General features: G+C 37.3%; 1 protein-coding gene across 2 annotated transcripts in view; it reads right to left on the bottom strand.

Moving 5' to 3' along the window:
• Window positions 1-14,209, bottom strand: part of LOC124185509 (tyrosine-protein phosphatase non-receptor type 9) — a 60,056-nt gene that overhangs the window by 40,116 nt on the left and 5,731 nt on the right. The window contains exons 1-2 of one of the 2 annotated variants that reach the window (XM_046576363.1): window positions 1,572-1,712; window positions 595-828 (exon numbers count right to left, since the gene is read on the bottom strand). In XM_046576363.1, coding sequence (XP_046432319.1) covers window positions 595-828; window positions 1,572-1,643 — 306 coding nt within the window. In that variant the 5' untranslated portion in view covers window positions 1,644-1,712. Of the gene's footprint in view, window positions 1-594; window positions 829-1,571; window positions 1,713-14,209 lie in introns of those variants that run through there. The other variant, XM_046576362.1, reaches the window with a different exon arrangement.

Consider the following 14,209-nt stretch of genomic DNA (forward strand, 5'->3'; position numbering starts at 1 on the left):
GATCAAAAAACTTGTTCCAACTTTTCCAGTGAGTACACACTGATGAGAATTCAATTTGTTTCATTTGCTAGATGATTTCTTGACGTATAGTAAAGTGAGGGTCGTTACAATAATAACGGTTTTATTATATCGTTCGAATTGCAAGAAAATCTGGTGCAACTGCAGTATAAATATTTAGTGTGATTATGTCTACTACATTTTCCGGCTGTCGTAAGATTCAATCTATGTTTTTTCCAGCTCAGTTGATACTTCAACATAGTTTTACCCTGGCGCCAACATCAAATCATCATCGGAATGAATAACCACAATGAAAAAGAATAGTAATAAACACCAGATTTTCTGTACAGGTTAAGTTTAATCAACTAATTTTCGTTTTTCATAAAAATTTTTTAATGGTGGCAAATAGAAATCTCTCTCTCTCTCTCAATACGAGAGACGTCCTGCAGGACAAAGCAACCCTTCGAGAAGGAGAGACTTTGGCAGTAATCGAACGCATAGTTTGTTCTCGTAGTTTTACGGTCGGCGGGAGTTGAAACTGGGAAAAGTTTTTCCGATATGGAGAAAAAAAGGGTGTGTTGGGAGGAAAACACTCACCAGGACGGTGAATTTCCCTGTACGAAGCTCGCTGTGGAGAGGCTCCTGGGTCGGATTTAGACGGGCGAGACCTTCTCGTCTCCTCGTCGCCTCATGCTGATCGTAGAGAGCCAAAGCTCGGGCGACTTCGAACTTCCGCGCCGCCAGGAACTTGACGGCTGTTCCCCAGGATACGGGACCGGCCCGACGGCCGGCTCGAGATTTATTAACAGCCTCTATAAACTCCTTGGTAGCCTGTGGAAGCCGGAAGAAAATACACGGTTAATTTTCATTAATCGACACCATTTTTTTTTTTTTAACGTAATCGGGATAAAAAAAAATCTGTTGTTACGGTAAAACAGATATTTCGCAGAGGATACGAGATTTCGATAACCACGAAAGATAAGAGTGACAGGTTTTTTCAACAGCTGTCGCAGAAAATATCATTTGTTTAAACAATATTTATCAAACGAATGTCAAACATTGCTGTGAAGAGTCAATTTTGTCAAATTACACGGACAAGTTTATAGGCGAGTCATTATTTTCACAAGTAAAGTGAGCTATCAGAAAAGAAAAGAAATGGTTAAAATTAACGACGCGAAAGAAGTTTTAAGAATTATTCGTCGATGTAAATAGAAGAAATTTTGAAACCAAAGTTTTCCGACGAAGTTGTTTTGATATATCTGTAATAAATAAATTCATAGACCAAATTTTACATTCAAATTTCCTCTCTCACCGACAGGGAACTTGTTTTTTAATCATCGTACCCAAAAGCCGAGGATTGCAGTAAACCCAATGACCAACTTTCAGAGTTTCATTTTTTCCGTTATAAAATGAAAACTGGTTAGATTCTATGCAGCAGCCCGATTGGAATTAAAACAAAGTTTCAGAAATCCTGAAGACTGTTCTACACATCATTGACAAGTATACATATTATTATATTTTGATGAAATTGAACAACGATTTAAGTACGGCAATTGAATAGGCATGGTACTCACATTCCGCAGAGTTTGCTGTACGCGAAATTTGCATTTAATAAGTACGATGTAAAGGTATTTCAGATATTCCATAACGTTATCACCACCTCATCCGGGAAATGTAAAGCTCACACACACAACAGTTTCTCTCGTCGCGTCGTCGCACGTACGAATTTCCTCTATATGCATATATATATTTTTATAAAATACATACAATCAACCGTAAACGTATATAATACCGATATAGTCGAATAATTATACTTCTACAATATTAGCACTGCACAGACAGATAAAGATTCCTAACTTATCCGTAAGTACTTTCCTCCAAACTTACTCAACGCGAATCGAAGCTATTGACAATCGGCAAAAAAATATACGATATTATATATACTCAAACAATTTTCATAATTAAATTAACGCACGCGTATGACTTAAACGAGGACGCGTGTGACCGAGTAGATTATCTCTGTCCAACTGACGGCTCAACCAGTAAGCACTCACTACATATATTATCCTGAACATGATGCGGTGGGTTTGTCGTTTTCAGAGAGACAGGAACAGCTCACTGGCTCGCAGTCATTCGCGTCTAGCAGCAGACGCGTATATAATTCATCGCAGGTACGTACACACGATGATGCAGGTTGAAAAAAGAAAAATAGACTGCCAAATACTGTTACTCGAATTTGCACAATAGTTCGATTAAAAGTTTATTGAACCATTCGCAACGGTCTACCAAATTGTTACACAGCCCCGCCCTTCCTCTCTAAGAAAACGTCACATTTATGCACGACATTATTGCATTAGCTAGACGGTTAATTTGTATCGTAAGATGGATTTTCTGACTGACTGAAAAGGGTGAGAAAGAAAATAAAAAAAAATAAAAAAACAGATAAGTAACTTTGAATACGTTCTTATTTTGCAGAAGGGCGGAAAATGTTTGAAGTAATCAAATACTGAAAGACGCCTTGAGGAATTTTTCAAATGGCCGTTATAGAATTAATCAAACTCGATACAACATGCTTATAAAAGATATAATATATGACATTTGGATCGCAGAGGAAGTTCGGTTGACATGGTACGTGCGGAAAAGATGGCGATGGTTGTTCCAAGAAAAGGATGATATATTTTTTTACATGTGATATGACGGTTAAACCGCAGTTTTTTTTTTTTTTTTTTTTTTTTTTTAGAAAAGATTGCGTAAATTTTTCCGTGTTTCCTGACATTTCGCAGTCGAATTTACGCAGCTGTAAGAGTTTGATATGGAAGTATATAAAACAGCTCTAGAATTCTGAGGAAGTGACGATATATTGCAAGTTTTTATTACGACATGAAACGTATAATGAATACGATTCCTGCACCGCAAATTGATCGACACGCGAATCAAATTCTAAGTATACGATACAACGATATAATTTATGAGAGAAGGTATATTTTCTTTGTTTTTTCTTCTTCTTTGTTTTTTCAATTTAGGATTTTTCGCTTCAATATTTCTACCTAACGAAGTTCATCGTTACATCGAAACGAGGAATGACAAAGAAAATTGGTAACAAGAAGATTGGGTAAAAAGATATGATAAAAAAATGTTCTCGCATTCCGCGATTACTCCACATTGTATAAATACATACGCATCAAATCACGTGAATTTCACGTAATGGGTTTATCAAGATCTTTTTATGGATATGTATAACAAGCACAGCTCATATTACGATAAACTTGAATGATAAAACGAAAATACGTATAACAATAGAGTGCAGTTTGAAGTTAACGCGTTTGTCAGCCGTGGCTCGGATGCCGCGTGCCTAGGATATTGGCACCACTTCCGGCCTGCCCCTGCCCCTGACCAACCCGCCGCTTCCGGTTCCCCTACCAGGGGACCCTTGCTAACAGCCAAGGAAGCAGACATTCAAAGCTCAGGCAAGTGCATTTCAGCAGCTCGGCAAACCCGCCGGCTGCAGGCAGACGGACGATCATCGCGTTACGTATATATATATATATGTACATTTGTATATATACAGTATACGTAGTATATACATACATTATATATAGACTTATGCATATACCACCCCCACTACCGCCCCTTTCATCTACCCCGATTGTGCGCTAGCTGATCATCGCATCGTATTATTCCAGAATTATTCCTCTGATCCTTGTGAACATCGAAGAAGGTTGTATTTTTTCGCTCTTACCCCCTCGAATGTTAGTGTTTGATGGAAAAAAGATTTTCACAAAAGGATTCGGCTCGCTAGCTCAAGTTTAACAGGTCGATATTTTTATTTTCATTTCCCATTTATTTAACATGGGAAAATTTGACGTTTCGTTAAAAGTTAAAATACTTGTAAGCTGTTCAATGCGCAAAGTTGAAAGATATTGAACAGTTTACCGATATTTTAACTTTCAACGAAACGTCAACTTTTCCCATGACAAATGAATGGGAAATAGAAATTAAAAAGGCGACTTTTCAGACGTGAGCCAGAGAGCTCATCTTTTAGGAGGATCTTTTTTTCTATCAAACGCCAACATTTAAGGGGGTAAAAGCGAAAAAACAAACATTTTATTTTTTGAGCCACCCTAATATATACATATTCAATATACTAGATATACATAGGAATGTATTATACAATGTATTATATATGAGGGAATGGCCAGGGGTATACGGAGCCTGAAATCCTAGGACTTAAGGAATTCTGTAAGGGTGGTTTTCGTCGATGGAGGGTAGCCGTTATCGATTTCAGTTAACTAATAATAGTAGAGGAGAGAAGATCGGAATAGCGAAGTATTTAAGGAGCCGATTGTGAGAGAATTGCAGGATATATACATGTATAATAATTCAAGGAGTTTACTAAAATGTGAAATCGTAATTTCCTAAAAAATTCGGATCTCTTGACGCGCAGTTTAGCAATTCCTTTACTGATGTGTTGGAGGAATTATTCTTATCAAAGAATCACTGCTGTCAAGCAGTCGTAGTTTTGGTCACTGATGTCTGTTTTTTTTTTAAATAGCCTGCAATTAGTGACACGCGTTTTTCGTACAAGAGTTTAAATATTTGTAGACAAGTTTTCCTTTTCCTATGGTCATACCAAGTTTTTTTATTTTTCTTTCTTTTTTTTTCGGAAAAGTTTACTCGCCAGAAAGATTTTCTGACTGACTCCGGAATTTGTTGAGAATTTCAGGTTGTTTTACAGGATAAAAATCCAAAAAAAAAAAAAAAAAAAAATGTCCTGTAGGATCCAAGTTTCTCCAAATTTTTGCCGGAATTAAATACCCTGAATTTATTATACAGTATGCGGTGAAAAGTAATAATAAATCCTGCGCAATCTTGCGATATTAATTTCATTCCTCGTCATCGATATTATCCTCTTTCATACCATGGGTATAGACAGCTGTCGTGTCATTAATTTATAATCCCAGGATTTTAATTACGGAAAAGACGTGGTTGAAATAGGAAAAACTGTTTTAATACAGCCTAAGTACGCATAAATAATTTATTAATTATTTTTTTACAGGTTTTTTTCTCCGTGAAGATCTGAGCTATAAGCTTCTGTAGCTGAATATGTATAATAACATATGTATCAACGTATTTATATAATTATACACGGGTGTAGGCGATCAGGAGAAACAATAGGAGCAGCAAGGTGGCAAAATTTTTCTTGACTAGGTCGAAAAGAGGAAAAATGTGTTATATTTTATTTATCAACACGATTCATCGTCGCCTTTTGAAGCCGACCGTTTTAATACTACGATAATTTTGTTAATTTTCTGATAATTTCAAGCGCAGACTCGACGGAGCGGAATCGGCAACCTTTTTTTGGGTATAATTGCTCGATATCGTTCGCGTGGGTGATGATCGTTAAATATCGTCAGTTTTCGGTTAATTTCAATCCCGGAGACGAGCGTCCGGCGGCTCCGCTGGACACCGCAGGACAACCCAGCTGACCGGAAAATCTATTAGCGGCCCCCGCATGTCTCAGATGACCTTTGCTGTTGAGTAGAATTACAACAGCGTGGCGGCGAATCGGATGGACCCGAAAATTCTCTCTCTCTCAAGTCACGTCACGCAACGCAATTCGAGAAACTAGTTGTTCGAGTATAATTTGTTTATGAATTATTTTTAATGATTATTATTTATGATATATTTGAATATTTTTGCCGCGATGTATGAAAATACACACACCGTATGGAATAATAATGAAAATCTACGATAATTTGTGTTTTTGTAAAGTGAATACCTGTTGGGGTGTTTCAGAAAAGAATAATTTGCAATTTTCGGCCATAGCACTCCCTAAAAAGTTTTTTGAATTCAAAAGAAGGTATCTGTCAAAAGATGAGCGTTCTACGTTGTATGAAAGATCGTGCTTAGCTGATTTTTCACTTTCAAGTATCGCGAATGAAATTTTTTTTCTAGTTCTTACGTCAATCATAAAATGAATTTACGTTACAAAGGACATCGACACTTACAAATTCTGACGGCTCTTTCATTATTAATTCAATCTCGTGAAATAGTTATAATTTAATACGAACTTTTAATTTAGGAGAATAAGATTCTCGGTTCATATATCTTTGTGTTACGGATCGTGATCTTTGCGTTGAATGTGAACGTTAGGATAGAAATAATAATTCAAGTGCGACATGTTTCTTCGTAGATTAAAAAAAAAAAAAAAAATATTAAAAAATTCCGTTTAGACTTAAAGCATTGGCGAGAAAAAATATTCTGGTTTTGTTCACATTAAATTACACTAAATTAAAATTTTGGATATGACGTATAATATTCATCCTGTTAAATTTTGTTACTCCCCTTTCAAAGTCAAGGGTTTTTGCAGGTATAACGCTTCTCTGTATTTCCATGAGCGATACTATAAGGTCTCTGATAAAGTTGAAATTCCTTTTATTACACACCGAACGATAATAATTAATTCTGTAATATTACGTAGCGGTTCGACTTCCTTGAAGATAAATAAAGCGTACGCGTGAAACTGACGTATCTACGTAGGAAGTCCCGAAAATATAAGAAATTCGTGGAATTTTCTAATCGCCAAACTGCTGCCCAAAAGAAAAAATGGGTTGATATTTTATCGCAGCAAGGCGTCTTGTATGGAAATTAATACTCTGTAACGAATGATTTTACATTTCGTGATACAAATCACGATTATAAAAAAGAAATTAGTTTGATCTAAATGGATTTTAACGGGTAAAGCTGTTCTAGACTTGTGAGAAGAATATCGTTTTGTTTTAAATTATAATCGTTATGGTACACATTTGATTTTAATTTTCGACTGCCTGAATTTCCGATTCAAACCATTTCCATGGTGAATAATTGAAAATTTTCCGACTTTATTTCCTCGGGGTCATTTCATACTTCCATAACAAAACTCCTGAATTCGTAATCGGCTTTCAATCGTATAAAATTTGTGTCTTCTCCTTACGTATTAAATTAGAGAAAACATAAGCTATCCGAAAAAATTTCTACAGCAATCGCGTGCTAAATTTTTTTTTTTTAACTGACCCGTACGCATTACATATTACAGATGTAAATATAAATATACCATTATGCGTAAACAAAGTGGGTTTGTCGCTGCTGCAACGGCGATGTAGGAAAGATATATTTATTTTCAAATGTCGAGTCATGTCCGTTGTTTGTACATCGATATCATATTTACACTTATGCCATTAGACTAGGCATAGACGTCGTCAATGTATTACAATAACGGGAGAGACAAACGCACCGTTGCTTCCTCGGTGTGATCCCCGGTCCCGAATGCGATGACCGTTCGTCCCAGAAATCTAATTCAACAATACGCATCGCCGTTGAAAAAGAAAGAATAACACCGCAGCCAATGATTTGACTTCAGTGATAAAACCGTTTCCTGCGCGCCGACCGTCACCGATGACGAATTCGGGTAAGCGGGCGCGTGCGTAAGTGTGTAAGTGTGTAAGTGTGGTGAAATTCGTTGGGTACGTTGCGTGTCATGCCTGCCTGTGTACGAAACTTGCAAAGAGAGGAGAAACGAAAATAAAAATCAAGAAAGAAAAACTTATGTAGGTAAACTGCAGCTACGATGATATGTTTCGTCAAGGAAGATTAGATTTCCATAGATATAGTAGGTATAACAACTTTGATCAAATTTCCTAGACTACTACTATTATATATGTAATTCTTTATTTCTTTTCCAGGTACTATATGCGGTAGATGAATTTGCGCAACAATGTCAGCAATCGACTATAATAATTCGCATCACGGCGTACATAAATTAGCGTACATCGTAATCGAAGTGAGCTTTTATCCTGGCGGAAATGACGTTGTACAAGATTATAAGAATGCTGCTATTAATTATGCATATATGTAGATGGAGCGTTATTAGTAGATACAATTTGACGATAAAAACGACAACGAATCCGTTAAATGAAGAAGCTGGGAAAGACGTAGGAATTCGAAATCAAAAATAGTTTTTACAACGTGTTTCTTTATAAAATTCTAAATCTAGTATCTAAAATAGGGGAGGTTTTTTTTTTTTTATCAATTCGCGTCCGCATTCTGAATAATATTGAACATCAATCATCGAGATTTTGTGTTATAAAACGGAAATATTGAGACCAAGTGGGAAGTGGACAAGCTTTTAGTTTAGAAGTTGTAAGTGACACGAGTAAGTGAAAATCGAATTAGACGTAAATTTAAAAAATGCAAATTTATATTTCATTCGTTTTTTCTCACTCTTCAATTACTTGTTCCGTTTATGAAAAATATTTCAAGCCAATCGATCGGGGCTATCGATTCGATAATCGGGTTTTCGTGTTTTTCGGAGCAGTAAAATGAAACCCACGGTCGAAAAAATCTAAAACTCGGTGAAAGATGTCCTCTTTGTACACTCTACATCACACTTAATAGCAGATAATTGTAAACAAAATCGCCGATGGTTAGGGTCGGACGTGGCTCGGTTTGCGGCGGAAAGCGTGATGTATAATATCATCGGTGATCATTGGACATTTTATATGGAAAAGGGGTTTAGCTATACATTAGTATGCACGCGTTACAGGCACGTGATAATTAAATGCAGGCAGACTGCACGCGTTGTTCGGATCCGAGCGGAGGAGGAAAAGAATAATGAAAGTATGACATCGGCCCATTGTTTTCAATTGGGTCACCGACTGGCTGGATTGCAGTCGTCACATGGCGAAGCCACGCAGCTTTTCAAACCCCCCGAGGTGCCGTCGACGCTCTGAAAGCTTCTCCCCTAATTCACCCTCGGCGATATTCGGCATCGCAGTCAGTGAGACTGGAAGCTTGCACGGGGTTCTCAGGTTTCAGGATAAGATTATGCTGCGAGAGGATTATTCCGATTCGCCATTTGATTTACTTATTATTATACATTACGTGGATTATCGAGTATCGCGATCTTATCGCGAGGAAATTCCCACCGGAGGGTTCGCACGTTTCATCAAATTTCCGGGATTGCGTTTAATCGTCGACTGCGCGGAATTAACCGGCATAAAGATTCTGTTGGAATCAAGGTGCCATTCTCGTGGGAATCGTAAGTTCATTGACATTGATTTAGAGTAATTTCTACTGATTTTTAACGTTACCTTTGACTTCACACGGTTTTCGGACAGCGTACAGTGTCACGGGAAAACACGACAAAAAATTATTGGAAATTATTTGGAGCGGTGGAAAATCAATGAAAATCACTCGATGAGTTATGATCCCGAATTTTCGATATCCGCCACTCGATTTTCGATCCACTTGGTAAATGTTTCCCCCAAAAACGTTCAAGAATTCACACATATACGGAAAACTCGGCGTATATATCTTATTCGTGGCAAAAAAATGGAGATTTTCCACTTGAAGGGTGGGTTAAGAAGACTGTCTGCTTCTATTTCTTCTTCTTCTTCTCTTTATTCATCTTCGTGCGCATGGTGGATAGAGTGGAATAATTGAGAAGGAACGCGCCAGCCTCGTAAACGAGAGATATTTACCCATAATATGTGATATCTGTTTTCACGTGGGCGTCAAACACCCACCCACTACCGTTATAGAAAGACGGGCAACGATGGGAAGAAGAGTCGGACGAGTCGCTCACCGCGAACGCTTTTCAAAAAGAAAACGTGAACGGACCATATATATATATATGCACTTCGGCTGCACGGCTCCGTGCATACGTCGACGTTTTAAAATTGACATGTCGTCGTCGTCCGTCGACGACAAAGAGACTTTTCAAACTTCCACACAGGCAAAAGCTCTGCAGCCAAAGTGTTTCGCATCAACCTGCCGAAATATTGTTTGTACTGTTATATACATATAAAATTGGCAACGCGTTTAGTTTTTCACTCATATTGCGAGGTATTGTCGAAAATGTTTATCATGATTTAATCCGGCTATATTCGTTACGTAACAACCAACGAGGTTCAAGTTAGTAACGTTACTGCAACGATGCATGTTGAGGAGAAAATCGTTACTTCGAACCTTTCGGAATGTGTGAAATTGAGTGCGCCGTGATAAGCAAAACGTGCTTTTATTTTGTAAAACCGACTTCTTGAAAAAATCATTCTAAAATTGTGCGATAATGATTTTATCCTTCAAGTTTCGTTGCGTTAACGTTAACAACATAAGCCTCTCGCGTCTTCCGGACAACGAGGAACAAAAAACAGAAAAACCCTATTATCCCCGACGATTACCACAGATTTTCGTGATAAATTGGTAAAGAAGCGACGTTGGCCCTCCGATTACACGCGAATCACCAACTAGGTTGCAGTACACGTGCAATAGTTCGCAATGTAGCGCCACCGTGAATGATCACGTTTCATGACGCGTACCGTTTCCGTATTGTAAACCTACCTACCAACCTACCTTCGAGTTCCTGTCCAACCCACGTAGATGCGACAGAAGATTACCTCGGCTATAGGCTAACGCGTTAGCCATCATCGCGGCGTTCCGATGATTGCACATCAAAAGCGTTGCACCGTCCAGCTAGATCTTATGCACCGTGCACCGAACCCCAGTCGTTGCCTCGACAGACCGAGTGCCGGGTATAACTTAATTAACCGGAGTGAATTTGATCAATTATCAACAATTGAATATGCACATATAGTATAAAGGCATGCGTAAATGCATGAACATGCCGCTCGTGTCTTTTTTCGACGCAGAATTTATCGCTACCGATTAATAAAAATAATAATGCAACTTGCACGAGTCTTTAAATTGAACTCTAGCGGGTCGATTGTTTTTCTTTTTTTACTATTTAGGTGGTTGCTTAAAGTTTCGGTAGATCAACCTCGGTTGAAAAGGCTTCCTGAATAGCGAATATCGTCATTGCGAATCGGTGCAATATTTAGCTATAATCTTGCCATGTTGTACTCGCAAATGGATAATTAGGAAGTTTCACTCGCTTGCCGAAATTGGAAGTAATTTATCAACAAAATTCAGAAATAAAGTTATTAATTACCGATCGTGCTTGATGATCGGAAGTTTAGGTACATGCGCACAAAATTCTAGTATCAACGACGAATTTGATGGTTTTACAAATGATCATACATGCAAATTTTTTTGCTAAATATCAAACGAATTTTATCACAGATTGCCGAGTTTTTTTTATACTTTTTCCATTTCCTGCGACTATTACTGCATATTGGATGAGCGTGCAAATTTTCGAGCTCAGAACCGATCTATATAAATATATTCATAATTAAATTATTATATAGGTAAAATTTCGAAGAATTTTTATACAAAATTGAAAAAAAGAGTTACTTCACGCTTTCAATCCGAAATTATTTTATGACAAAACTGTGCGTACGTTCTGCTGCTGTATAAACTTTCAGCAGCAGAACCATTTGTATATATAATTATGAAGTAAACATCGGATGTCGGGGACGAGCGAAAATGTTATTATTGCTGTGTAACTTATAGGACCGGATGTCACTGATAGTTTCTAGCAAAGAAATCAACAGACTTAAACCCCTGTGGGCAATTACAATTACACATAATACCTGTGCCTACATAGAAAATAAAATAACACTTCGCGGTTCTGAGGCGAATTACACCGAGAAATAGCGCGGCTACCATGTAATTATCACCTTTGTCAGAGATCGTCACGCGTGTGGTAAAAACCGCTGGTGCTTTTTTTTTTTATTTTCAGCTACAGTGGGGTATAATAACCGAGCATGGATGGAAAGTAATTTACTGTGAACACTTAAACAGCTGCTTACGAGGCTGATTTATAATACTTACTTCTCAACGCACTTAGGATGAATAAAACGATTCGACGTGTGAATATTGTATTACTTCCGCCAATGGCCGCTAATCCTCGGAAGGATTTATACTTGCATGTGATATATTATATATAATATACTTCAGAAATTGGATCAAGCAAAGTTCTGCACTTGATGCAGTATTATATACACACCGCATGCACGTAGTGCAGTACAACTTGTACCGCACCGACGGATTATCGGTTCAGGTGAATTTACTCAAATGAACCGATTACAGAACAGGAATTTGTTATACCTTCCGCTCATCTTCGGTTTGCACAAGGTGACTAAAACATTTTAACACGGGGAGTGATTTTAATCCGATAAAATTGCTTATTATAGAATAACTGCAAATATCAAACGAAAATATCAATATGAATCGTAAGTGATATTTCCATCATCGGGATTATTAATCCACGTCAGCTCAGGAATCGCATTTTCCATAAAAATTAACGATATTTGTTTAACGTATCGAGAAAAATTTCTCGACTCCAGAGTAAGTTCAAATAGGAAATTTTATCTGAAAATTTTCTTTTATCGCCACATGTATCCTCAGTATTCATTTCATTTTTTGTTCATAGCATTAATCATTGCGATATTAGGAACAAAGATAAGTACCTATTTGCTTTCGCAGCTTACGGAATAACGATGATTCTAGACAGTAAAATATTTTTGGATAGTGTGATGAATAATCGGTATTAGGAAGAAAACGACGAACAGTGAAATACGTATGATTGAAAATCAGTGATACAGTGGCTTGATCAGAGCTGGTCTTAACATTAGTCGTAAATTAATCGATACGAGTACGGAAGCCTACATCAGACGAAGGGGCGAGGTTGAACTTCCGAATTTGAAAAGTTCCAAACCAGTTCCGAAGAAAAGAAATCAAACTTTTACGAAACAACAAAGTTTCGAATGATCGGAAACCCGACGGCTCAAAGTTCCGAAATCCCGGATTCCAAAAATTCACGTTACGATAGAGCAAAGTTCCAAAAAGTAAATTATACTCACAGTTTACTCAACGAGCGTATATGAAAAATCAGAAGAATCAAAAATCAGAATGACCAGGAACGTAAAAATATATCGAAAATCCAAAGCAAAGAACGATCAAAGTGGTGAAATTTCACCAAGTCAGAAATTCACAGAACTGAAAATCTACGATCGTTCGGAATTTCGATGTTTCAGATTTTTAAATTTTCTCATTTTCGCACTTTCGAAAATTTGACTTGTCGGAGTTGCGTCGTTTCAGTATTTGGTCCTTTCGGCATTTTGCGCTTTCGCAACTAATTTAAGCGTCGGGTTTCGGACCATTCGAAACTTTCATGTTTCGATCAGCTTGATTTCTTTACTTCAAGTTTCGCCACCAAAAAAAGAAAATCCGAATGTGGCGCTCTCGAAATTTTTCAAATTCGGAGTTTCAACCTCGCCCCCAAACGGAAAGAATCTCGCGGCGTCTAGACGATTGTATAAAAATCAGCATATTACGAGGGTTATCATATATCTATACCGTACACCTTGAGCAGATATACATATAGGTATAGTATAACGTACCCGCGGTCTGTCACGAGCGAGCAGTAATCAAACCACTTCAGCAGGAAGGGGATCAATGTCAGGGTGCGCTGCACAGATCAATAAGTCTCAATTGACGTGCACTTGTCGTCCTCGTTAATGCAAAATGAGGAGTTTCACGCCCGGTATTATTAGCTGAAAAATATACCAAATAAGGCGTCTGCGAGTCCGCAAAAAATAAATAAAATATATATATATATATATAAATATATTATACGCAATTCATCGCCCGCAGTCAATCTTCCATAAAATTCAATTCCAAGTTGCTCATTTTTCGTCTCAACTATTCTTAGATAACATAGAAAGGTCGCTAAAATTATCTCGCTTACGGATCAGGCATTCGCAATATTAATCATAATTAGAAGGCGACTCGGTTTTTCCTTTCTGCGCGTCGGAATGTTTATTTTTGCAACGGAAACTGATTTCACGATTGATTTCAACGTAGGAAAAAATATTGTTTGCAATAATTGCGTTGTGTAACGTCACTTCAGTTTATGCGTAATTCCAAGGTTAGATTATTAGTTAACAATTCTACTTCCTACCATTTTTTCCGGTTTCCATGCAAGCTGATTTCTGAATACTACTTTATACGACAAGTGCAGCTTTCCGGAAGCATTAGTCATGTCGGAATAAGGTTACTTTCTCTGTCGCGTCCAATACGGTAATATACAATATAATAAATGTTGAAGAATTAATAAATTCAATATGATTTCCAATTTTTATTTCAAGCTAGTCCATAAATTCATTGACTACACTGTAAAACCATCAAATTAAAAGAAAACAAGAAAAAATGTTCGGAAAAAAATTACATCATTTTTGATTCGAGAAAATTTAGACAAATTTTAGGATTTACTGAA

Source organism: Neodiprion fabricii, chromosome 6 (genome assembly GCF_021155785.1).
Source record: "Neodiprion fabricii isolate iyNeoFabr1 chromosome 6, iyNeoFabr1.1, whole genome shotgun sequence".
Taxonomy (NCBI): Eukaryota; Metazoa; Arthropoda; class Insecta; order Hymenoptera; family Diprionidae; genus Neodiprion; species Neodiprion fabricii.